The 26,873-nt window shown below is 38.3% G+C and overlaps 1 protein-coding gene across 2 annotated transcripts in view; it reads left to right on the top strand.

Moving 5' to 3' along the window:
- Positions 1-26,873, top strand: part of LOC136864433 (WAS/WASL-interacting protein family member 2) — a 192,478-nt gene that overhangs the window by 134,797 nt on the left and 30,808 nt on the right. For both annotated transcript variants that reach the window (XM_067141424.2, XM_067141423.2), the window contains exon 6: positions 10,747-10,845. In XM_067141424.2, the coding sequence (XP_066997525.1) occupies positions 10,747-10,845 (99 nt within the window). The remainder of the gene's footprint in view (positions 1-10,746; positions 10,846-26,873) is intronic.

The raw sequence follows: 26,873 nt of genomic DNA, 5'->3' as shown, positions 1-26,873 counted from the left end.
GGATTATTCGAAATAATGGCCCTGTTTACTGCGTTCCTCAAAATCTCATTCACACGTGTTTTGTAGTGAGTGTAGCCGCGATTTTCAGGTGCACATGAGGAAGGACAAGACTGAATTCCGTGCTAATATGAACACAGAACTGTTAAGTGCTCTGTTAGTGCACAGGACGCACATGATATCAAAAGAAAAAGCATGTCACTAGTGGACGTTTAGCAAACAGGAATTACAAGCAGGTAAGGAAGCAACTACAATACTCAACAAAAGAAATAATCCTTCAACCTCCACTCAGATATGTACTGCAGATCACCTGTTACTTTCTCATGTAAGAATCATACTCTCTTTATATGCGATCTGGTTGAATTATGCGTTATTCATTGATTTTTCAATGATATGTAAGTTAGTAAGATCTCGGGGGGGGATTATAGGGCCGCCGTGCCGCCCCCCCCCCCCCCCCCCCCCCCGCCCCGCGCCCTAACGGCTGCATTACGAATTGCCTTTCTTGAAAATTGGCATCTCTGGGGGTGTGCCTGAAAAAAGTTGCACAACCTTGGGATGAGGACACAAATTTCATACAATTACATATTTGTAAAATACAGTATTTTGGTGAGCTGTTCATATTGTGTAATGCAGACCTATTTCTGTAATTATATTTACGTACTACATTTTAAAATTCATTTCGTGAAGTTATGACTGAATACTGTAAAAATTCACAGGTTGCTCTGCATTGAAATTTTTTATTATTATTATTATTATTATTATTATTATTATTATTATTATTATTATTATTATTATTATACTGGTTATCATTAAACTATGGTTATAGAATACAATAGTGTGTCTACTATTATGATGTGTGCTAAAAAAGATGGACTACTGCAGCGTACTATGCAAATATAACATCGTGTAATCATTTATTTGTAATTCTAATTGCTAACCTATTTGTAAAAAAAAAAATGTAATTTTTGTAAACAGTTATTTTATATTAATTAAAATATTTACACAGAGTTATTTCTTGTGATTTACTGCTAAGATCCACCGTCTTTTCAAAGGAATTTCACTAGATCGTGAAAGAAAGCTCAGTATTACAGTATCTGTTAATGCAGCCAACAGTAAGCACACAGCCCTGCCGGAACGTTATAGCATTAAAAAGAAGTAATCTGAAGATAGCACTATAAAATTATTGAATAAGTTCATGTAAACATCGCACAAACACCACCTCCTTACGCCCAGTTGATCAACATACCTGTAAGTAGTTCTCGTAATACCCACCCTCAGCAGCACATCGGCGTTCATGTAAACATCGCATACACAGTAAAAGCATTCATTATTCACTTTTTTTAGTTAGAAACCATTATGTTCAGAATGCATTTTAACTCGCATATTGATATACAATGGCCCAGTATTCTTGGTGACCACGTCACATGTAGCGGCACTGTTGGTCTGTCAGTTAAATAACTGCTTGCATTGTGCACCAAGTGTGGCGTCTGAGGAGCAGACAGCCATAATTTGTTGTGAAAATAGAACTTGGGCATGTATGGGTTTAAGATTAATTCAAATGGTGCATTTTTCTTTTAGAAATTGGATTCCGGGAAATGAAGTCGTAGAAGAAATCAAAATATTTAACAAGATAGAAGATAAATGAAGTAGTAGATGAAAATCCACAGCCTGTTTCCAGTTATTCGACCAGGTCAGGAATGGAATGAATGAAGCCCCATCTAGCGGCGAGGCTAGGAATTGTGCCGGCAGCCGAAGCATGCCGGGGCAGTGATTAATGACTGACAGATGAAATGAAATCATATTGGAGAGTGTTGCTGGAATGAAAGATGACAGGGAAAAACAGAGTACTCAGAGAAAAACCTGTCCCACCTTCGCTTTGTCCAGCACAGATCTCACATGGAGGGACTGGGATTTGAAAGACAGAACCCAGCGATGACAGGCCGGTGCTCTGCTACCTGAGCATGGAAGTTCCAAAAGAAGTAGTAAGGAGCAAATTGAATTTGTAGAGACAGAAGACAGAGGTGAATCAGGAGGGTAAAATACCCATATTTTAGTTTTGTTTGCATCTTTACCAAAGACCACTCTTTTTATAGAGCAGGAATTTGTTGTAGACTTGGTAACATATTATGCTTATGGGTGACTTCATTGTAAGAGATGAGGATATCAAACTACTGTACAGTAAATACTAAGACAGAATATCAGTTAAGATGAAAGGTGCTATGGAAATGGAAAAAAGCGTTCTAGTGCTGTATGATCCTGAAGGGGTATGCAATTTGATTGGATTTTGGCTGGGCAATGGAAAGGGTAACCTGACTGTAGAAATGAGCAGCATTACAGGCTTAGTATTATGGCCCTGGGAACGATTAGCATTCATTAAATGAATGATGGTTGAATCCTGGCTTAGTATTATGGCCATGGAAAGAATTAGCACTCATTAAATGAATGATGGTTAAATCCTGGGGAGAAGCACTTCATCTGCCATATTAACCTGTAAAGTAGGAAGGAGTAAAGTGTGGCACATTATAGCAGGAAGATTTATGAGAGATTCTTGTCCAGGTATAGGTGGAGAGAGGGTCTTATGGAAAGGCTTTTAATAAGAATAACAAAAATGAAGCAAATACCTTGACTAGTTTAAAAATCTTAGGTGGAAAAAGTTGCCAGTCATCATTTATTAACTACAGGAAATACTAATACTGTTATTCAGTTGAAAATGCAAAGTTTGTTATTTGTAGTTGGTATTTGGGGAGTAGTTATAAATTTGTAAATTTGTACTCTGAGGGTAGTATATCAACACCAAATGATACTGGATGGATGTGATGTGGAAATGAAGTAGGAATTAATTGTGTACTGTACTTGTGTACTGTATAAGAATAAACCTCTGAGAAACAAAAGTAAGAGAATTATTGCATTGTACTTAATACAGAATTTGAAGTGATACACCTACTGAAAGACTGCAGGTAAACATGAAAGGTCAGAGAAAAATACAGTGGATGGTTGAGGATAAAGTTGTAGAATGAAAATGAATGTAAGTAAGTTAGTAAACTGAATGTTACTAGCTGAGATTATAGGCTCCGTGCGTATAGCACTGTGCTGCCGCGGGTGGATATTATGAGAACTACTCAGAGGTTGATGTTTATAAACAGCTGATCATAAGAAGTTGGAGTATGTGTGTTTACATGTATTTATTCAATTCTTTTAGTGTAATCTTGGCATTACTATTTTTAAAATGTCAAAACGTTCCGGAAATAATATGTGCTGTGTTGTTGGCTGTAATAATAGATACTGCAATACAGGACAAAGTGTGAAATTTTATAGTTTTCAATCACGACCTCACGAAATAGACTTGAAAAGACAATGGATCTTAGCAGTAAATCGCAAGAAGTAATTGGGGATTTACATATTTAATTAATACTAAATTATACTGTACAAAACCTATATTAACCATAAATTTTACATAAAAGGTTATGAGCTATAACCAAATAATTTTAGTAATGAATTTTACAATTAGGTTAAGAGCTACAGCCAAATAATTATAATAATGCTATACCTGAAAAGTAAGCTCCATACGCCTTATTTTTAAAGCACACACATCATAATCGTAGAGATATTACACAATAGTCTTGATGAAAGCCAGGATAATAATAATAAATACCTTAATACTGAGCAAAGTGTCAAATTTTGTAGTTTTCCTAAGTCAGTGGATAAGTATATTTACAGAAATAGGCCTACATGGCAAGAAATAGGAACACCATCTTAATAGCCTACAGAACTATTTTACAAATATGTAATTATATATAAACATTAAATAAAGAAGCATTGCAGTATTTTAAGTAGTCTTATCAAAGTCATATTATAAAACCAGATAGTCACAAAATAATTTGAATTCATTACAACAGAAATTCAAATAAGTGTAATACAGATAAAACTTCAATTTTACAATATGTGTTCAGAATAATAATTCCATTTAGGCCTACAGATTGCTCAAACTTTATCACCACATGTACACAATTCATTTTATAGGGCAGATGGTACTTTGTGGACACCTTCAAAATCATCTAGAATCCTAATGGGTGGGTAGGAGATAGGGATCTGCGCTCAGATGGCCTTCATTTAAACCGCAGTGGTACATATAAGTTAGGAAATTTGTTTGGAAGGGTAGTAGGGAGGTACATTCAGGGAAACGGGATGGCCTAGGGAGCGGTGATAAGGGAACAGGGAACTGGAAATCAAGTAGGGATGACATAAAATTGTTAGTGTTGCACTGTAGAAGTATTGTAAGGAAAGGAATAGAATTAAGTAATTTAATAGATATATATTTACCAGATATTGTAATAGGAGTTGAATCATGGCTGAGAAATGATATAATGGATGCAGAAATTTTCTCACGGCACTGGAGTGTGTATTGTAGAGGTAGGATAGGAAGGGTGGGAGGGGGAGTGTTCATTCTGGTGAAAGAAGAATTTGTAAGCTACAAAAAAGTTAAAGATGAGACACATGAAATTCTAGGTGTAAGGCTCATTTCTAAAGATAATAGGCAACTTGATATATTTGGAGTGTACAGATCAGGAAAGGGTAGCACTGACGCGGATTCGGAATTATTTGATAGGATAGTCAGCTATGTGGGAAACGACATGGAAAGAAATGCGATTGTAGCGGGAGATCTGAATTTGCCAGATGTCAATTGGGAAGGAAATGCGAACGACAGGAAGCATGACCAACAAATGGCAAATAAGTTAATATGGGAAGGACAGCTGATTCAGAAAGTGATGGAACCAACCAGAGGGAAAAATATCCTGGATGTCGTGCTAATAAAACCAGATGAGCTCTATAGGGAAACTGAAGTAATAGATGGTATTAGTGATCATGAAGCTGTTTTTGTGGTAGTTGAAAATAAATGTGATAGAAAGGAAGGTCTTAAAAGTAGTTAGGCAGTATCATATCGCTGATAAAGCAGGCATGAGGCAGTTTCTAAAAAGTAATTATGATCAGTGGAAAACGGTAAATAAAAATGTAAACAGACTCTGGGATGGGTTTAAAGAAATTGTTGAGGAATGCGAAAACAGGTTTGTACCATTAAGGGTGGTAAGGAATGGTGATGATCCACCTTATTATAATAGAGAAATAAAGAGACTAAGAAGGAGCTGCAGACTGGAAAGAAATAGTTAGAAATGGCTGTGGAAGTAAGGAGAAATTGAAGGAACTTACTAGAAAATTGAATCTAGCAAAGAAGGCAGCTAAGGATAACATGATGGCAAGCATAATTGGCAGTCATAAGAATTTTAGTGAAAAATGGAAGGGTATGTATAGGTATTTTAAGGCAGAAACAGGTTACAAGAAGGATATTCCAGGAATAATTAATGAACAAGGGGAGTGTGTATGTGAGGATCTTCAAAAGGCAGAAGTATTCAGTCAGCAGTATGTAAAGATTGTTGGTTACAAGGAAAATGTCGAGATAGAGGAGGAGACTAAGGCCAAAGAAGTAATAAAATTTACATATAACAGTGACATTTACAATAAGATACAAAAGTTGAAAAGTAGAAAAGCAGCTGGAATTGATAAAGTTTTGGGGGATATACTAAAAACAATGGGTTGGGATATAGTACCATATCTGAAGTACTTAATTGATTATTGTTTGGTCGGAGGAGCTATACCAGATGAATGGAGAGTTGCTATAGTAGCCCCTGTGTGTAAAGGAAAGGGTGATAGACATAAAGCTGAAAATTACAGGCCAGTAAGTTTGACATGCATTGTATGTAAGCTTTGGGAAGGCATTCTTTCTGATTATATTAGACATGTTTGCAAAATTAATAACTGGTTCGATAGAAGGCAATTCGGTTTTAGGAAAGGTTATTCCATTGAAGCTCACCTTGTAGGATTCCAGCAAGATATAGCAGATATCTTGGATTCTGGAGGTCAGATGGACTGTATTGCGATTGACCTGTCTAAATCATTTGATAGGGTGGATCATGGGAGACTACTGGCAAAAATGAGTGCAATTGGACTAGACAAAAGTGACTGAATGGGTTGCTATATTTCTAGAAAATAGATCTCGGAGAATTAGGGTAGGTGAAGCTTTATCTGACCCTGTAAAAATTAAGAGGGGAATTCCTCAAGGCAGTATTATCGGACCTTTATGTTTTCTTATATATATAAATGATATGAGTAAAGGAGTGGAATCGGAGGTAAGGCTTTTTGCGGATGATGTTATTCTCTATAGAGTAATAAATAAGTTACAAGATTGTGAGCAACTGCAGCGTGACCTCAAATGTTGTGAGATGGACAGCAGGCAATGGTATGATGATAAACGGGGTTAAAAGTCAGATTGTGAGTTTCACAAATAGGAAAAGTCCTCTCAGTTTTAATTACTGCGTTGATGGAGTGAAAGTTCCTTTTGGGGATCATTGTAAGTATCTAGGTGTTAATATAAGGAAAGATCTTCATTGGGGTAATCACATAAATGGGATTGTAAATAAAGGGTACAGATCTCTGCACATGGTTATGAGGGTGTTTAGGGGTTGTAGTAAGGATGTAAAGGAGAGGGCTTATGAGTCTCTGGTAAGACCCCAACTAGAGTATGGTTCCAGTGTATGGGACCCTCACCAGGATTACCCGATTCAAGAACTGGAAAAAATCCAAAGAAAAGCAGCTTAATTTGTTCTGGGTGATTTCCGACGAAAGAGTAGCGTTACAAAAATGTTGCAATGTTTGGGTTGGGAAGAATTGAGAGAAAGAAGAAGAGCTGCTCGACTAAGTGGTATGTTGATGTAGATGTTGAGTTAGCTGGAAAATTTATAATGTCCAATAACGGACCATTATATTGGTATTATAAGTGGTACGTTCCGAGCTGTCAGCGAAGAGTTGGCGTGGAATGACATTAGTAGACGAATAAGTTTGAATGGCGTTTATAAAAGTAGGAAAGATCACAATATGAAGATAAAGTTGGAATTCTGGGGCAAATATTCATTTATAGGAAGGGGAGTTAGGGATTGGAATAACTTACCAAGGGAGATGTTCAATAAATTTCCAATTTCTTTGAAATCATTTAGGAAAAGGCTAGGAAAGCAACAGATAGGGAATCTGCCACCTGGGCGACTGCCCTAAATGCAGATCAGTATTGATTGATTGATCGATTGATTGATTGATTGATTGATTGATTGATTGATTGATTGATTGATTGATTGATTGATTGACAGCAAACACTTCATAGGAGGATGTAAATCTCAACATCCTTCTAGTCCAGCATATGTACCAAGTATCTTTCCAGAATGTTACAGAAAAAAGTCAACAGGAACAGGCTCTCTCAACAGATTTGTAAGACTGAAGGAGAGAAGTGTAAATAGAAATTTAGTCATTTCAACATCTCATATATCAGATCTGCAAGATAGCGAGCCTGTTCTAGTGACCATTAAAGCTGATGCACAAACTCAAACAAATAGAAATAGTGGTGTAGAAAATAATTTTGAATTCAGTTGTATTTTGGATGGAAATAGTGTCAGCACACAAGCAAGTATCTCAGCCGTTCACACATTGAATGCTAAACCTAGACATGTTAGTAAACTGTCTGGGCCTGACTCCCCATATGAAGAAAGGATTGTTTGGTTATAGTTCAGTTTCTGATGAATCACAATTAAATGTGTAAACAAAGAAATTTTTAATATATTTTTAAACATACTGCCAGACACTACTACACGCAAAATTAGTAAAGAAAATAGACTATTGGTATTCTTAATGAAAATGAAGTTAGCCTTGCCATTTGCTGCCCTTGCTGTTATTTTCAATATTCACCGTAGTACTATTTCTAGGATATTTCAATCGGTTTTGCCTGTACTGGCACAAGCAACAAAAAAAGTGGGTTTTCTGGCCTAGCAAGGATACTGTTAATGCTACATTGCCTTCTGTTTTTAAAGATAACTATCCAAATTGTAGAGCTATTATAGACTGCACTGAAATTAAAACAGAACAGCCTCCTGAAATCAGCCAGCGTGTGCATATGTACTCTAATTATAAATCTACATATACTGCAAAGGTCCTTATTGCATTGCACCTTGTGGTATGGTGACATTTATTTCGAAATGTTATGGTGGTAGAGCTAGTGGCAGTTTTATCACAAATGACTGTGGAATTTTGAAATTGGTAGAACCAGGAGATCAAATCATGGCTGATAAAGGTTTCCCTGGCATAAAAACTGTATTGGAGGACAGCAATGCAATTTGTCATACCTCCCTTCGTGCATGAAGGTCACTTGACACCTGAAGAAGTAGATGACACTTACAATATTGCTAGTGTGTGAATCCATGTTGAACGCTGCATTCAGAGAGTGAAAGTATATAACATACTTCAAAAAATTCCAAGTGAACTGTTATGTTGTGTTGATGACATTGTGCATATGTGTTGTGTTATGACAAATGTACCACCTCCCTTGATTTCTGAAGCTCATTATCAAATTTGCATGATAGTTCCTTTAAATAATGTGTAAAATAAAACTGTTGCAACTTTTCAATACAACCCTTCAAGAACATATCATTTCTTTGAATTTCTAAAAGAATGGAACTATGGTTCTCTGTATAAACGAAAAAGTCACAAACATCAAGCCCACAACAGTACATCAACAGCTGACATTGAGTGAAATATGTATGATTTTGTTTCAGTTCCAAATTTCTTTGTGAATTTCTTGTAATATAGGGTACATTGATCTCATCATTATCACCTACAATTGGTTTATCTTTGCATGAAATAGGGCATTTAATTTCTAGTACCCTTTCTGGCTTCCCATCCACCATTACTATACCATCAGGACTAGCACATAACCAAGGATGGGTGAGATGAACTACAAGACCACATTCTACACTGTTCTGTCATATAAATTTTTGTATTTGGCAAGAGCAGGTTTTTCTAATTTATTTCCAAATGTGACATTTCTAAGGCCCCTACCATAAAGACATTTAGGATTAAAAAGTGTATTTACCAGTTTCATGTGATCTTTCCTCCTACTTTTAACTGAATGTGCCCTACTTGCAGAGATACTTTTCTTTCTTTCTGAAAGCCAGAGGTCAGACTTTGATGTAAGGTTTGTACACAAATTTCAGTTGCTTGAGTCTTATTAATTACAACATTATTGTTATAAAAATGATTTTCTAGTGCAGAATTGTTGACACTACACACATTAATTACAGATGTAGTCTCCTGTTTCATTAATAATGTTATTACATGTTTACATGCATTATTCTGAACAGTAACTGTGACATCTGCTATTAAATATCCTAGCAATTCATTGGCAACTTTTACTGATTCTGATTTTTTCCTCCTCATTTAAGACTTTGGAAAGTATACATGGGGTTTTTAAATCAGGAATTTCAGCTGCATTAACATCAAGCCTCTGCCTTTTTGTGGGAAAAAGTTCTTCTAACCTCTTTCCCTTGTTATATTTCTCTTTCCCTTGTTATATTTCTCTTTCCCCACGTTTGAGATAAGAGATCAAGACCATTCACATGGTTGATCGGTTTGCGAAGTTACATTTTCTGAGTTCACTGCATGAATAACAGCCGAAATATGCTTGCACTTCTCTGACGGTCCAGCAGGGCATTCACAGGAACAGTTAATTGTCTCTCTAGTAGCACTAACCTATGAGAACATGATATCCTATTAGAAGTAAGCCGAACATAGTTTTCTAATAATAATAATAATAATAATAATAATAACAATAATAATAATAATAATGTTACTTGTTTTACGTCCCACTAACTACTCTTTTTATGGTTTTCGGAGACACCGAGGTGCCGGAATTTTGTTCCGCAGGAGTTCTTTTACATGCCAGTAAATCTACCGACACGAGGCTGATGTATTTGAGCACCTTCAAATACCACCGGACTGAGCCAGGATCGAACCTGCCAAGTTGGGGTCAGAAGACCAGCGCCTCAACCGTCTGAGCCACTCAGCCTGGCAACATAGTTTTCTAAAGTCAACATTGCTCATGTGTACATGATCATTAATCCCGTTATCACTTAAACTGGTACATAAATGATTAGGTACGTTACCTCCATCGTGACATGGTAAGGTTTCTGGCGAACCGATGTCTCTCTTATCACATCAGCTGTTATTACACTGTTGGTATTTCCTGCAAATTGTTTTTCTAGTAAATTAATTACATGTCCACTTTCTGCAAGTAGGTGGCCTTTCTTCGAAGAATTGGGCCGATTACTGTCGGATAAAATACTCTGAAATCCCACTGATATTATCAAGTCTGCCATGGCAACACGTGGTGAGATGACAGCTGATGTTTGTGTGTTCGCAGTATAACGCAATAACTTACAATTTTCGCCACTCGCAGCGCGGCAGTGCACTTCTCCTTCGAACGCACGGAGCCTATAGTCTAGTTATGTATTATCATTAGAACTATGTCATAAAGTTCAAAGGAAGAATGATGTGTAAAGTAATGAGAGGATGCATGAGGCTTTGTCTTAACACAATTCTTGGCAATGTTTTGGAAAGTTTGATTAATTATTATTGATTTTTAGGGAGAAAAATGAGAGCTGTAATGTATTTCAATAACTTCTTTTTTAATATATATCTTACGTTAATGTAATAACAGTTACCACTGTGTATCAGTATATACTTCAGTTAATACTGTTTCCAACCTCTGGTCATCTCAGAATGGGAGGGAATAGCTTGCTATTTGTTCAAAAAGAGATAGTTCTAACTTGTGTATTATGGTTTTTTCATGAAACCTCTTTGTTTGTATGTATGTTGCAGCGCCAGGACTCTGGTCGTCGGCCCTTTCCTAGTGATATAAAGAACAGAGGTCCACCACCTCAACCTCCAGCTGCCAACCAGAAGCCATCAATGCCTACAGTATGTCTTGCTGTTTTTTAAAAATACATATGTTTTTGTGCTGTTTCAAACTTAAGAAACTAATATGTAATAGTTTGCTTTTATTTGCAGTTATTTGCATTTGTTTCTCCGTGATGTATGGTGAATCTGATTGTGAGATATATTCGCGCATAATCTCAGAATACCATAATCTAATTCTGGAGCCAGGAAGGAAATATTTGTGTTACTGTATGCATATTTGTCTTGTTAACAAGAAATCTCTTTATCACAGGATTTACAGCTTTCATATCTGGTATATTTCAGCATATTTTATTTATGTTTGAGTGAGTTAGCCGTACAGTTACGGTCACATAGCTGTGAGCTTGCATTCTGGAAATGGTGGGGTTTGAATTCCACAGTCGGGAGTCCTGAATATGGTTTTCCATGGTTTCCCATTTTCACACCACCCGTGTGTTGCTGAAAACCTTTGATGTGTTAATACGACGTTAAAGCACTGGCAAAAAAAGGAATTAATGTTTACACTTTCACATTAATAACAAAGAAAATATTAAAGACTGCATGATGGAACTGTTTGTATTTGTAGCTACAATGACAATGTTGAGTGTGTGTAGCCATTGTGCTGTTTTTAGTTCAGTTTGTAGCCACTAGGAGAAGTCAGTATAACTTTTCTTTCAAGCAGTGTAAGTGGATTTAAATTTTTTTTTTTTTTGCGTTTGGGAGATGGTGGGTTTGAATCTCTTATTTGGCAGCCTTGAAGATTGTTTTGCATGGTTTCCCATTTTCACACCAGACAAATGCTGGGGCTGTACATTAAGGCCATGGCGGCTACCTTCCCGATCCTAGCCATTTCCCTATCCTCGCATCGCCAAAAACCTTTGATGTGTTAGTGTGATGTTAAACCACTAGCACAAAAAAAAATTATTAAAAAAAATTTAAAGTGTATTTGGAAATATGAGGACATGATGGAAGTACAGAAACGATAAAGTTTTTGCATGGATTGTAAACATGTATAATGGTGATAAACATTTTACTGATTTGATTCATGTCAGTCACAACAACTTTGTGTACCGGGCTGATGAAAATCCCTTTATTGTGATAGAGCATGCAGTTAATCTTCCTGGGTCAACAGTGTGATACAATACATTTGCCAGAGGACTTGCAGGGCCATCCTTCTTTGAAGGCCGGGCTGAGTGGCTCAGACGGTTAAGGCGCTGGCCTTCTAACCCCAACCTGGCAGGTTCAATCCTGGCTCAGTCCGGTGGTTTTTGAAGGTGCTCAAATACGACAGCCTCGTGTTGGTAGATTTACTGGCACATAAAAGAACTCCCGCGGGACTAAATTCCGGCACCTCGGCATCTCCGAAGACCGCAAAAGTAGTTAGTGGGACGTAAAGCAAATAACATTATTATTATTATTATTATTATTATTATTATTATTATTATTATTATTATTATTATTATTATTATTATTATTACCTTCTTTGAAGAAACCATACCATATTACAGGAAACGATTGTGCCTGCTATACACCAACTATACCTAGATGAGGATTGCTATTTCTTAACAGGCACCACCACATTACTATTGAGATGTATGTGTGCTTGTTGGATGAAACATTTGTTGAGAGGTGGATAGGCCGACGAAGTGTCAAGTATCCACTCGGATGTCTTGATTTTTATCACTGTTGGATTTTTATCTGTGAGGAACTCCTAAAGCCATGGACGCTGGATGCTATGAGAGACATGTTTGTGACTGCCTGTGAATCCTCTCCCAAGGAAACATCTGATGATTCCTTAATGCTGATGGCGGTCATTTTGTACATTAATTACAACTGTTTCATCCTTCCTGTTATTTTTTATCTAGTTATTAACATTCAAAAAGTGTAAATATTAATTTGGGACACTTGTTTTAAAATAATATGTGATGTTACAAAGACCATTGGAGTTATTTCATAATTATATGGTATGTTGGTTACCAAGAATGTTAAATGTTACTGGGTTATCCGTGGAATGCAGAGGTGAAAGAAGGTGGGGGGCTGGAATGGGCCTACCCACAAAGCTGAGATATGAATTAAAATTGCATTAAAGGTTATATTTTCGAAAATATCAAAACTTAACAATTTTCACATAACAAATCAAATCAGGTACAAGAACAGGAAAGCCAAGATTTAGAGACAATTTAACAATCTGGACCTCAAGCCCTAATTTTTACAATTTCTGAGCTCTCAGCTCACAACCACATATTTACCAAAGGGCAGAAAACCCCTAGTAACATGGAGCACTTGCTCGGACCTTTGAATATCAAGCCTCTCTGAGGCACTTTTACCACAAATAAAAGAGCTGACCCGCTCTCAATTTTCTGAGCCTATCAAAGGCCACAACAGACTTTACCATTAACTGCCCTCAAGACACACTTACAAAGAAACAGGGGTATCTTGTACCCAACCTACTGGGCCTTAGTAGAAAAATAACAGGTTAAGTTAATGGCCCAAAATGCGAAATGAATGGAGGCAAGAATTTGCATTCCTACATGAAACTTCTTAAAACCTACGAGGCACTAGGCCGATGAAACGGGCTATTCCCAAACAATGGAGGTGACTCGTATACAGAATAAATTTAACACATTAAGGAAGAGTAGAAAAACGGTTACGAAAACGTAGTCACCTCAAATCCAAAATGAAGGGGAGCTTGAGAGGGTAAAGCACTCTCTATCCCCGATTTACAGTTAAAGATATATGTAGTTTTTACAGAATTCTACATGTTTAAGAGATAGGTTACATGGTAAAGGTTTCGGACCTTCCCCGCGGGTAAAACTGCTGAGCTAGCAAGAAATAAAGATGTTATGCGGCCATTACCTTATTGAAGACGGCTGCCTGAAGAAAGAGGCGCTTCCCGCCTCCTGTTACACGTCCAGACACTAAGTTAACTGTTGATGATGTGGCCGAGAGACAAGAAAATCAGTTTTTATACCCTCGAGGAAAATTCGAGACCTTTCATGAATAAAACAGCCACACCCACAGGCTTTTATTGGCTGGCTAAAAGTTACACATCAAAATTGAAGAAGAAAGACACGATTGGTCAAAAATTAATTACAGAAATAATTGATTGGCTAACTTTAAAACTGGCGGAAAGAAAAGATTAATATTGCCAACCCACAAATGAAAGAACGAAATTTAGTTATAGGAAAACTTATGAGTACAAAATATCTTCAAGAAAAGTTCCTTCACTTCGCACCAGGGTGCATGATCATAGTTTTTTAGTAGAGACGTCTATAAGAGAATGTCCACATTTCTTGATCAATGGAAAACAAAACAAGTGGAACTCCACACAGTATTAACAACTTCGTAATCACAAAATTTACTGTAGTGACATCTTCTGAGACACTAATGAGTTGATCCAGTTTTGAAAGTTCAGAGTTTCTCCTGTAGAGGAGTACTTTAAGGCGGAAAATTCAAATGTGCGGCGTAGAGGTGTACCAGCTGGTGCATTAAGGATTATACTTCTTATCATACATTATGATTATATATCTTTTGCTTTTCTGAGCATTTTAACAAGAAATAATATTTTTACTTATTCAGTATGTATCTAATGATTATTAAAACTTACAATGTTTATTAATATTCGTGACCAGTTGTAATACTTAATTCTATTATTAATTTCACATGAGTGATAATTCATAATTTTCTGAAAATGCAGGTAAACAGGTGCCAGAGGTCTCTAAAGATCCCTTAAATTTTGATAATAATTATAGTAACAATAACAGTGGTAGAGTATTCAACTTTTATCTCAGATCGCATAACATATGCTGGAAAACTTGTATTTCATTGGTTTTGGCCCTACCTGATACTTCCTAAAAACAATAGAAAACTGATAGGAGCATGCAATTAGGCTGCTATAAAAGAATTTTAATTGATTTATAGTAGTATTTGTGTTAAAACATAATAAAATATTAAGACAAGAATCGCAGTAGCTATATTTTAAACTTGAAAATAATTTCTTCATTTTATTTACAAGTTGCTGCCATTTCTCCTAGCAGTTGTCAGCCAGCTAGAACAGATGATAGTCTCATGGACTTCCCTTCATGGATCTCATTCAACCTCATAATCTCCAACTTCCTTGTCAACATAAGGAACTCATATTCATTCACGACCTACAAACACATGACGACTGCCCTAGTGCCGAAGTGTGTCCAAACACATTTGGTACACACTACAGTTGACAGCCTATTAAGAACCAGTGTTCATCAAAATTAAGATGCACAACCACCGACAATATGAAGAACAGTGTTAACCCATTGCCTTGCAATGATGGAAATTTCCGTCATTGTCCGCGCAGTCCCATAAATGCAATGACGGAAATTTCCGTCCACCCTCTTTATTGCTTTGTTGAGGTTTTCACGAATACATATCGATTTTTCTTAGCAATCCCAACATGTCTACGAGATGTTGGTAATTGTATTTCAGCTACCTTTGCCCTTCAGCTACGTATTTCGCCGCCAAAGAGTCTAAATTTGATTGAGTAAATTGCCGCGTAAAGCTTTAGTGAAGGTTAAGTCAATGTCATGGCCGACTCGGATGAAGCTCAAATATTACTTTTTTTTTGGAGGAAAGCAATGTCAGTGACAGTTTTTCCGATGGAAGTGATACTGAATTACCTTTGAGTGATGTTAGCATTAGTAATTCCGAAGAATTAGATGACATTATTGAAGAAAATGAAAACGGGGACGCAGGTGGGCGTGTGCATAACCTAGAAAATAAAGTGTTCACAGACAATGTACCAAATAATATGTGGTGTATTATAGATGGAGAACTGAACTCTGTGGTAGCAAGAAGATTAGGCGAGAATCCTGGGAAGGCTGAAGTAATTAATCACATGCTGAATACTGAAAAAAAGGAGGCCCGGCTTTTCCACTTTCAGGGGTGATGTTGCGGAGCAAATTTTGGAGGGTGGTGTTCTGCCTGATTATCCAACCAGAGGCCGGCCCAGTGCAGGAAGTACACCAGTGAGATTACAAGGAAAACATTGCAGTCACTTCTCTGTCGAAATAACAGCAACAGCAAGCAAGGCATCTCCATCAAGAAGGTGAGAGGTCTTCTGTGACTACAGAGGAAGAAATCCCAAGGGAAAGAACGGGGGTGAATCCCGCTATGAATGTGATAAGTGCAAGGTGGTACTGCATATGAGTGTTTTAAGATCTACCACACTGTGTTGAACTACTGTTAGAATATGAACTGTGTTTCACTGTATTAACTTGCTGTAGCAAAAGTGTTCTCATTTAAGCCAGATTAAATTGCAATCAGTGTATATTTATTTTTAGGAAACATTGCAGTTCAATGGGTTAAAAGCACACTTCCATGTTCACACCCTTCTATATACTCTTCACATTAAAATTTGTTACCATTTACTGAACTGTACTTGGAGTAATGACGATGTTGTTTCATTTGGAAATATTACAAACTGTCACTGCTTGAATCATCAAGTCACTTCCTCATTACATAACATTAAATATTTTTGGTTTGTAACTTGTGGCCTCAGGCAACTACCTGGTAATTTCCAGCTTAATGGCTGCTTACCAAAATAACTGGGTTTCTCAAGTACATCCAAAACTGGTTACGACGTTTTTGTAGGGTCCGAAAGAAAGAAAAAAAAAAAAAAAAAAAAAAGAAAATGTCAAAGAGAGAATGTGCTAAAAAAATTAAAAACAGTTACACTGTTAAATTTAAGGTTAGGTTTGAACATAAAAATAATTACAATGAAATCAAGGAAACAAGTGTTTACAATTATGATTAATGAAATAAATAAAGAAATAATGGATTTTAAGAATGCCAACATAATAAAACATCAAGGAAAAACTTTCTTAGAGATGCGAACTATGCACATTGCTTACAGTTATGTTTAAAGTTATCGTAGGAATATCCAACATCCGGGCGATTTGCACACGTTTCAGGTGTGGATAAGCATCCTCTTTCCTAAACTTTAATTTTTCATCATTTGTAAACTGTAGCTTTCTTCTCCATAACTGAATATTCCTGCAAACCAATTTGTGTAAGTACAGTAGGCCTAATTGATATACGTTGTTACACAATTGACTTACGAACATAAAACTAAGCACCAACACATCAGCTGTATACGTATGTACAGCAGGCCAGATTTATGTACGTTGTTACACAATTCACTTATGAACGTAAAATTAAGCACCAACATGTCACACGAGCTACTGTTGCACGATCCAAACGAACACATGTCCACATCAAAGACTGGCTTGAGACTAACGCTCCCTGCAGTTGTAGACCGGCACAATAGGGCCGTGAAATTAAGTTATCTACCAAATCCCTGCCCAGGCTAGTCATTGCGCAACATCGCCGGGAACACTAATGTAAATTTTTTTATAGTGGGAGTTACGAACATACTAAAGAGTGACATAAATGTGCTATCCAGGGTTCCTTAGCACAAATTTAATAGGACATGGACTGGGACTGTGGAATAATGACATAATAACCAGGGAAACTTGCTAGAGACGGACGTCTTAACGAGTTTCGACTGTATGTCACAATGACCTACCTGTATAGACCATCTGATTTAGTGTGTCTCGCTCCCAGCAGGGCCAGCAGTCGACATGTACATGCAGCTCCGAGGTACTTTGTACGTAATCATAACCTTATGCTGACTCACTGCATAGCCACGAGGCATTGTTACTTGAGTTTGTGTGTCGTGGGAAGTCGTGAAGTGATACATTTGTTGCAAGAGCACATATGGCTGAATTACAGTAGAATTAATTAGATTAATTACATTATTACACCGTTAAAATGCCAGTGAAATTCACGCTTGAACAAAGAGTTTTTATGTATGACACATATGTAACAACAGAGTCATGTAGAGAGGTGTGTAGGTGATATCAGGAGAGATTTTCCAGGGTTCCAGTTCCAGGTAGAGACACAGTCAATGTCTCTTGAATAAATTAAGAATAACAGAACCACTTAATGCTGTAATTCCTAAAGCAAAACGAAGGGATCTATCGGAAGAAAAAATCGACATTAACACATCATTCGTAAATCTGTATGATGTGTTGCACAAGAAGTTGGTATTTCAAAATTCTCAGTACATAGGGCTACTAAAATATTGAAATTAAAACCTTACAGATTGACTATCGTCCACCAGTTACAACCCTGTGATGATGAAGCTAGAGTAAATTTCTGTAATTGGCCGTTTTAAAATACACTTTCAATACTGCCTGTCAGAAAAAGGTTAGTACTCTCAATGAATGCCTTTGCTGGCAGGACCTAGTGTTTACAGTGCACTATGTCTTTTGGTATAGGCTAGAGCAATTTTGTTACTTTCATAGATCTGTCTCTGTCTTATCCTTGGCTTTGACGATATGAAAGTGACTGAGGTATGAGCGACGCTAGTAATGCCAATCCTTATGCAGCCAGTCCCTGCTATGAATGTTGTGAAAATGTTGCTCATAGGGTCGGTTGGTGTATGCATTTCAGTGGGCTTGGCAGACTGATACGTAATAGCAACTCTGGCTCGGCGAGGAAAGCAACGGGAAACTACCTCACCCCTCATTTCCCTAATACGCCTCTTCAGTGATGCCTAGGCCATCTATGACAGCTGATGGCAGAGCTGTTGAGGATCCCACCAGCGGCATCACTGACGGACTGAACATACATACATACGTACTCATGATGAAGGCTTTTGGGTGCATAAATAAGCAGTAAATGTAATAATATCAGTAATAGAATACATGGGAGGTTATGAATATACCGCTCGGAACATGCATGTTGTCCCCTGGCCTCACTGGCAGTGGGACACGCTGTACATTGTAAATATTAAATATACATATAATTACATATAATAATGTAACGTGTTGGTGGGGTAAATAAATAAATACAGAACCTGGTATCATTTTACTGTGAACATTTATTAACTTTTGTTAAATTACACATTAACACACAGGATTACTGAGCTCACACTTACACGAATGGCACACAGTTACACAGGATGCGCTCTCTCTTATTCTCACTGTTCATCTACACTAAAAAAAAACAACAAAAAAACAGACCCCGGTCACTAGCACTACAGTCTCACTCAGTCACAGTCCACAGTTCACAGCCTGCGCACGACAGTCTCGTAGCTCAGGATGAGGTTCGCTGTCTGCACCATGGTGGAAGTCCGTTCTAAGCCTACACACATTGGCGCCCATTGTCCCCTTCATGCTGCACCAGAACACCCAATGTCCTTCTACAACAGCCGGCTCCAAGAGGCACACTTGTGACAACAGGCAAACAGGATGGTCCTCATCTCAACAGACGAACACTCCACAGGCTGCCCCTCTCAACTCCAACTGTCTCTCGCTCTTGGCTACTACCTGACGTAGCTTGCGCTGGGTTCACCCATGATTGTAACATCTTTACACACTCACTTACTGAACTGGCAACTCCCAAGTAGCAAGTCACTCCTGTCTTACATACCAGTGGCCAGCCCTTCGAGATACAACGGCCTTTCAAAACTCATGGTAGCCTCCAGCTATAGAAGGCCTCTGCCTGTGGGCCTAGTCATGTGTGTACTCCTCGAGGCATCTGTGACATAGCGGCCAATGACAGCACTGTAGCAGTGTCTGACCAATGGGCGCCGGCCTGCCCCATGAGTTGGCTGAGCAGCAGGAAGCGCGGCCCTGGCACGTCGACGTCACTCACAGGATGGTGCCGCAACTGATCCCCCCTCCCTTCAGCAGCCCCGTTTCACAACACAACGAACATACCACAATAATCTTCACTTATTTATAGTATGTTAAGTGAATATAAATGTGCCTGAAATTAATTCGGGCTTCATAAATTTAATATACAGTTTGCCACATAATTAAAGCAAATATCCAAGGAACTACCGTATTTACTTGTGTATTAGACCCCCTCAAATTTTAGACCCCCCTTGGCTTTTCGAGACGAAGAAAATGAAAAAAAGAAATCTCGTATACAAGACCCCCTAACGTAATTCGTCAGAGAATAACAACAATTCTGCTTCGAAGCGGGTACAAGCTTTACTGCAGCTCTGATGACATCACACAAATTTGTGAATAGATTCATCTGTACGAACCACACAATGAAAACGCGTCGAAGTCGTGCGGTACATCGTGTGTTTCGTAGTTAAGAAATGGCCGCCACCGTAGCGTAGGCCTACCGTAACTCTGATGACATCGCACAAATAGGTGAATAGTTTCATGTCCGACCCGCGCATTACAAGCACGTATCAGTCATGTGCTGTATATATGTCTGTGTTTTGTAGTTAAGAATGTGTGCCATCATAAGGTTTATCACAGTTAGCTGCCATTCTCGGGAACCTGAGTTCGATTTCCGGTATCGTATTGCCCGAGATTTACGAATGGCAGGAAGGTTGATATGTGCTAAAAATGGTGCAGGCAATTCCCTTCCTCTGGGGGACTGTCTAAAAAGAGCTGTACCACCTGGGGATAAGGAAATGAGTTGACTTTAGTTGAGAAATATTCACGGTTGTCACTATTAATATAACAGGCGATCATTAACAATGCATTCGTTGAATATCTTGTAACTCGGGCCAATATAGGTTTTTTCCTGGAGAGAAGTAGGTTTAAAACGTGATAAGAACAATCCAGTCATAATGATTGTTTTACTCTCCAACGTACCTCACGAATAATAATTTTCCGTCCCCACTTAACGATTTTCAGAGACGCCAAACAAAAGATACAACGGTATGCATTAATAAGAAAATGGAGGCAACGATCGTACGAAATTAAACTTTATGATAATAAAACGCATTACTGCCACTTTCCTGTTATTTATTTTTAATCTTCCCGTCGTGGAACTTCTGGCACTAGGTTCCTAAATAGTGAGGTCTCCCTTATCTCATTTACAGCTGTTTAGGTAAATCCTGATGTGATAAATGTGGAGAACAAGCATGAAACATACTTAAAATTTAGGGTTTGGTTTTCAACAGCAGTAGTTATCCAAAGAATGCTTCCAGTCACTATGTACGCCTATTACATTCAGAACAACAACTCGTAACATACACTAGTTTCAGCTGGTTGTTTGGCACGTTTTGTACCAAAGCACGGCGTTATTCGGAAGGAGTGGCGTCTGCTACACGTACACCACCTGGGAATATCAGAGACAGTCTCCAGAAACCATTTCAGAATAGATTTCCACTGTTTAGACTCCATAGTCGAGAACAAAACTATTTTTTAAAATTTAAAAAAAGACTGGGCCTTGAATGCTATCGATGCATGGCTGGGTGGCTGATGAGATGGCAGTGAAGTCATTTGATGACATGCCCATAGCAGGGAAGTTGGCGGCACAACGAGGGTAATTCAAATGAAAGCAGTGATTAGGTTTACTAAAGTTTTTGTGTGGTAGGCCTACTCCTCAACTGATGGACAAATGACTGGCCATTAAATTATTTTGTATCAATATTGCATAATATGATAATATGTTACCCTTATCCCCTTTCTCTACGGGGTCGAGTATGAAGTGAGACGAATCTTCGTAGCGAGTTTTTTACGACATTATGACCTTCCTGAAGTTAACCTAATCAAAGGAATTAATGAGATCAAACGAATGACGTGATATGAGTAACTAAAACTGATTATATTTACTTTATATGTAGGTCTAAAAGTTGTGTTCACCATCTGTTGTCTTTTTACATTTAGAAATACTGCCTCCCAATGAAAATAGCCAGTATAACACAAATACATACATAAGTTTGTTAAAGAATAGAGTAGAATGTTTACATGTACAATTTGTAGCCTAGAAGCAATGCGTTCACTGCACAAAATGTGAGGTTATCGCATATTGGACCCCCCTCCCCTACTTGCTTGGGCTGTAAACGTAGGAAAAAAATGGGGTGTCTAATGCGTGAGTAAATACGGTAAGTATGTATTTTATGTTTTACATGTTGCAAGTCGGTCAGCTCCTATGCTCTAAGAGCAGGGCCTCTCAGGGTGCATGCGCCTGGTGCGTGCACTGTGCACGGTGCAGAAGACGACTTCGCTTGGTTGGCCAGAGTGCAGACCCACTCCTCGATTTGGAGCAATAGCGCTGTCTCTTTCCCCACGCCTGTCTCGCTCGCTCCCCCTCTCTCCCTCTTCCTCATTTGCTCCGTAGCACTCCAAATCCGAGCCGAGTAGCCCAGAGACGAAACGTTCCTCAGAGCTGAGCCAAGCGGGACCAATGCACTGTGCACAGGTGCTCTGGACCGCTGTTTGCACGCGTGAGAATTTGGGCGTTTTAGAGGCCCTGCCCTAGAGACATGCACTAGTGCCTGAATGCTAGAGATCTGTTTCGGTAAACTTACTTGCACATTCAAGAACCCTTTTTTCAGGACAAAATGTTGGTACTGGTGTCTTTAAAGGCCGTTGGTAGTTCAGGAGACGTGAAATACACGATATTACCCACATCGGTTATAAATTTCAACATATATACAGTCATCAGTTGATCAATATTTTCATAGGTTGTAATTACGTTTTAACTTGTATCACCTTAATGAGGATGACACAGGGCATTTTCAGATAGTGCAACACCTGTAGCTGATGAGATGAATATATTTATCGGAAGTTAAATTATTGAACTCGGGCAGTATGTATTTCATTCAAATACTTTTACTAAGAAATTTATCTTCAAATGATTTTTTTTAAATACTCTTCTACCAGCAACATGTTGAGAACAATTATAATAATTCCACAAAAGTTTTTTTTTGTTTTTTTTGTGTGTTTTTTTTTTTGTTTTTTGTTATTTTCCTTTATGTCGTACCGACACAGATAGGTCTTATGGCGACAATGAGGCAGCAGGGGCTAGGAGTGGGAAGGAAGCAGCCGTGGCCTTAATTAAGGTACAGCCCCAGCATTTGCCTGGTGTGAAAATGGGAAACCACGGAAAACCATTTTCAGGGCTGCTGACAGTGGGGTTCGAACCCACGATCTCTCGAATACTGGATACTGGCCGCACTTAAGCGACTGCAGTTATCGAGCTCGGTAGTTTTGTTCTTACTACATATGTCATCTTGGGATGTCACGTAAACCAAAGCTGGTTGAGGGCAATGCTACAAATGTCTTGTACCGCCTTAGTCACATCCACGTGGGTTTTGGTAGCCGATTGACATCATTAGTGGCTTTTCGATAAGGCTGCTGCAATTTGATTCCAACCAATGCCTGTGAGCTTTCAAGAATGAAAAGTTCCATCCCTGTGGTTTGGATTCCATGTAAAACTATTGTAGTTTACTGTGACTATGATCAGGATATCAGCAGTCACGTAAAATGTAAAGTTTGCTTTCACAATCATTAAGAGCCTACAATCGCTAACACATTCAGATGAAAAGGAAAGAGAGAGTGAGTGTGTGCGCGCGTGCATGTGTGTGTGAATTTTAATGACTTTATTATTGTTTTTGATACCTTATTGGAATATGTTTGACCATACCTGAAAATTCAGTAAATTAGGGTACAGCACAGCATTCAGAACTAAGAACTGAATTCCTTACAGTATTCAACCAAGAAACAACATGTCTGGCCTTCAGGTGTTCACAAGCTCAAACACAGTGATTCCCCGTAATATTCTACATTGGACTAACTGGTGAAAACTTCAAATCAAGTTGCATAGAACTTATCACAACACTCGGACATAACACAGAATCTGCATTTGCCATCTACTTACTAGATGCAAGACATGAGTACCCAGGCCAACAGAAACATTGAAATTCTCCACATCGCTGTGACACACACTTAATGTCCTAGGGAAAGAAGGAAAAAATACCCATACTCTCCCCACAAGCATTCTCAGTGAACAGATACAGTTCAAATCCTATGCATTAATGGTATTTGTAAGGCATTTGACTATGATGTGGTCATAAACACCTTTCTTATCACATTATTGATAATGGACTAAAGACAAAAAATGTTACTGTCCTGGAAGTCATTTGCTGAGTATGGCTATTCCCAAAAATAGTTGAATGCATTTCACCATCAAAAGTAATTGCAAAATCTGTTTCATTCATTATAATCAACATTTTGATTGTTTCACATTAAGAGTATACTATGTTAAAACCAGTTCATCATAGGACCGGAAAGCTGTACCATTTTGAAATATTGATCCGAATACAGACAGTGACAGTGTGTCCATGCTGGAACAGTACTTATTTGAGGTCCTGAGGCACCTAATGCCTAAAAGAAAAATTGATAGTTTATGTTTAACACACTGATGTATTCAGACTCTGTTCCAAAAATATATTCTTTGCAGTGCTGGAGAATCCAACATGGGATCTTGCATGTTAACAAATTTAGATGTCAACTGATCCTGCCAAGATTCAATCCCTTAGTCTCGAGTATTAAATTTGACTGACAGCGCTACATGGTTGATCTGGTGTAAACCATTAACTGCACACAGACCACAGTAAACATGTTATCAAATAGTTTTATACTTGCCAGCTAAAGAGATTAATGAAAATATACCCCAAGCCTCTAAAATGAACGAACATATATCAACAACTTTAGATATGTTGGTCCTTTTCATCACAGCTTGTATCTGCGCTTTGTAGAATGGGTTCTCAAACATTTTTTACATCACAAAATAGTGATGGGATATTCGATTCATTTGATTCTGTTCACGTTACTGAATCAATACAGTGATCTGATTGACGTCACATTAGAGTCACCATTCCTATTACACCTGTGCAGTGTGCACTGATAAGAGACATCAACAGCATTCATTACCCGCTGCTGCCATGTGGTCTTCATTCTTTTAACACCTTTCTTATGCGTCATACAGTTTTCAGATTCACGTTTGTCCTTCAGCCACCTTTTTGCATCAAGTTTTGATGTTACAGTGCCTTTGCCTCACAGTGACAACTCCATTAAATAAGTATACAGAATTGAAAAATTACCTGTACACACAATCATCACTGATCTGCATTTAGGACTATCGCCTAGGTGGCAGATTCCCTATCAATTGTTTCCTTAGTATTTTCTTAAAGGATTTCAAAGAACTTGGAAATATTATTGTATTCATGGTTTTCTGATTCGACATAATTTTTAGGTAAGTTACTGCGTCAGTCGGTTCACTGCCTACGTACACCAGTGATCTTGTGATTTGTTGATTGAAGTCTTGTGCGATGATGTGATGTATGAACAGAGAGAATACTTTGCAGTTCTTTCCAATATAAAACCAATAATTTTGATTGGTCATAAGCATGACTCATATTCATAGAGTAGAGTAGAGAGCTGTGTTGAATTGTCAAATGTCAACTAGTTATAATTCATTATAATTCATTTAACTAACAAATAGAATAACCTAATAGCCTATCTGCTTAATAGCTACTTTAGACTGCCTTTTCAATGCTGTAAATAAATCCAACTTTTATTTTAAACCTCCCTGTAGGAAGAGGCAGTGAATGCAAGTGGGTATTATTTTCAAATGAGCTGAGAGCAAGAGTCCGTTATAGCGTATGATTCTTTCATTGAACCATAGCTTTGTATATCTCGCCCGCAGCGGAAGTTTGGCTCCCTGCCAATGTCCAGTGTTCCAATAATGAACAGTGTGTGTTTTGTGTCGCACTGATCTGCGAGGGGAAAGAAATTGTTTACATTTAGATGTGCTAGTGTTGCTACTGTGCCTTTATCACTAGCACGTAATACCCCAGATACTTTCCCATGCACTCATTTGTGCAACTTTGAACCTGCATTTCTTTTCTTCATTACCTATAGCATGAAGAGTATTAAAATGGGAAAATAAACTCCGTACCGGCTTGGCCATGTGGTATTTGCGAAACAGCCAGAAACTATGCCCGTTGCCGTGACAACCAGTGGGAATTCAGGGGAATATAGGGCTAGGTTCTAAGAATCACTAATAATAAGTGCCTGATTTCTCATTTGCTGCCGTTAACCTTGAAGCAGGTGTGGGGGTGTGAGGAAGATGGAAAGCACATGCTTAATGAACTGCAGTACGTCTTGTCTTTGCGTCTTGTAAGCCTCAGCTAGGGTTTGCCAAGCATAGTGTAAAGTCGTATGAATATGAGTCAGTGAAGTTAGTTGTACTTGTAATAGCAACATACAAACATTTTAAGTGAAAATGAGCGGAGTAATCGGGAGATAGTGGGTTCGAGCCTTACTGTCGGCAGCCCTGAAGATGGTTTTCTGTGGTTTTCCATTTTCAGACCAGGCAAATGCCGGGACTGTACCTTTAAATAAGGCCACAGCCGCTTCCTTCCAATTCCTAGGCCTTTCCTATCCCATCATCGCCATAAGACATCCGTGTCGGTGCGATGTAAAACAAATAGCAAAAAAAAAGAAAAAAGAAAATGAGCAGAACTCAGAGGAAAGAGATCAAGCGAAAGGCACTAACTATGAAAGACAAAGTGGAGATTATAAGGAAAGTGGAGTCTTGTACACTTTCCCGTGTTGCTTTGGCGAAGGAGCTGGGGATGCCACCGTCTACTTTGAACGGCGTTATAGCCACAAGTCAGCTTGGATGACAAGTTCCCTGTTTGAAGAGTATATGCAGGCATTAGATGCCAAAATGGGGAGCCAGAACAGGAAGATTGTGATGTTTATGGACCACTGTCCTGCTCATCCCAAGGTAGAATTTTTTCCACCAAATACTACATTGGTACTACAGTCTATGGACCAAGGGATCATTAAGGTATTGAAGCAGAGGTATCAAAAATCAGTTGTGCGCCGTATGCTGCTACACATGGAAGCAGGCAAACTCTTCTACAAACCACCTCTTTTGGACACAATGCATTTCATTGCCTCATCATGGGATTCAGTAGAGCCTGTAATAATGGCAAATTGCTTCAAGAAAGCAGGCCTCAGTGGTGGTACAGACAGCATTGTTATGGAAGTTGGTGATGAATAGCCAGGGTGCTGACAAACTATACAGAAGAAAATGGAGATTACCAGTAGTTTTAATGACTTCACTGCCACTGATGATATGGTAATCACTTGCGAAAAGCAGACCACCGATGAGATCTGCAAGGAAATTCAGGCAGGAAATCAGGAGATTGAAGAAGGAGAAGAAGAAGAATTCCCAAAGACCAT

Source organism: Anabrus simplex, chromosome 2 (genome assembly GCF_040414725.1).
Source record: "Anabrus simplex isolate iqAnaSimp1 chromosome 2, ASM4041472v1, whole genome shotgun sequence".
Lineage (NCBI taxonomy): Eukaryota > Metazoa > Arthropoda > Insecta > Orthoptera > Tettigoniidae > Anabrus > Anabrus simplex.
The sequence above is the reverse complement of the archived record's forward strand: the minus strand, read 5'-3'. Positions and strand labels throughout refer to the sequence as shown.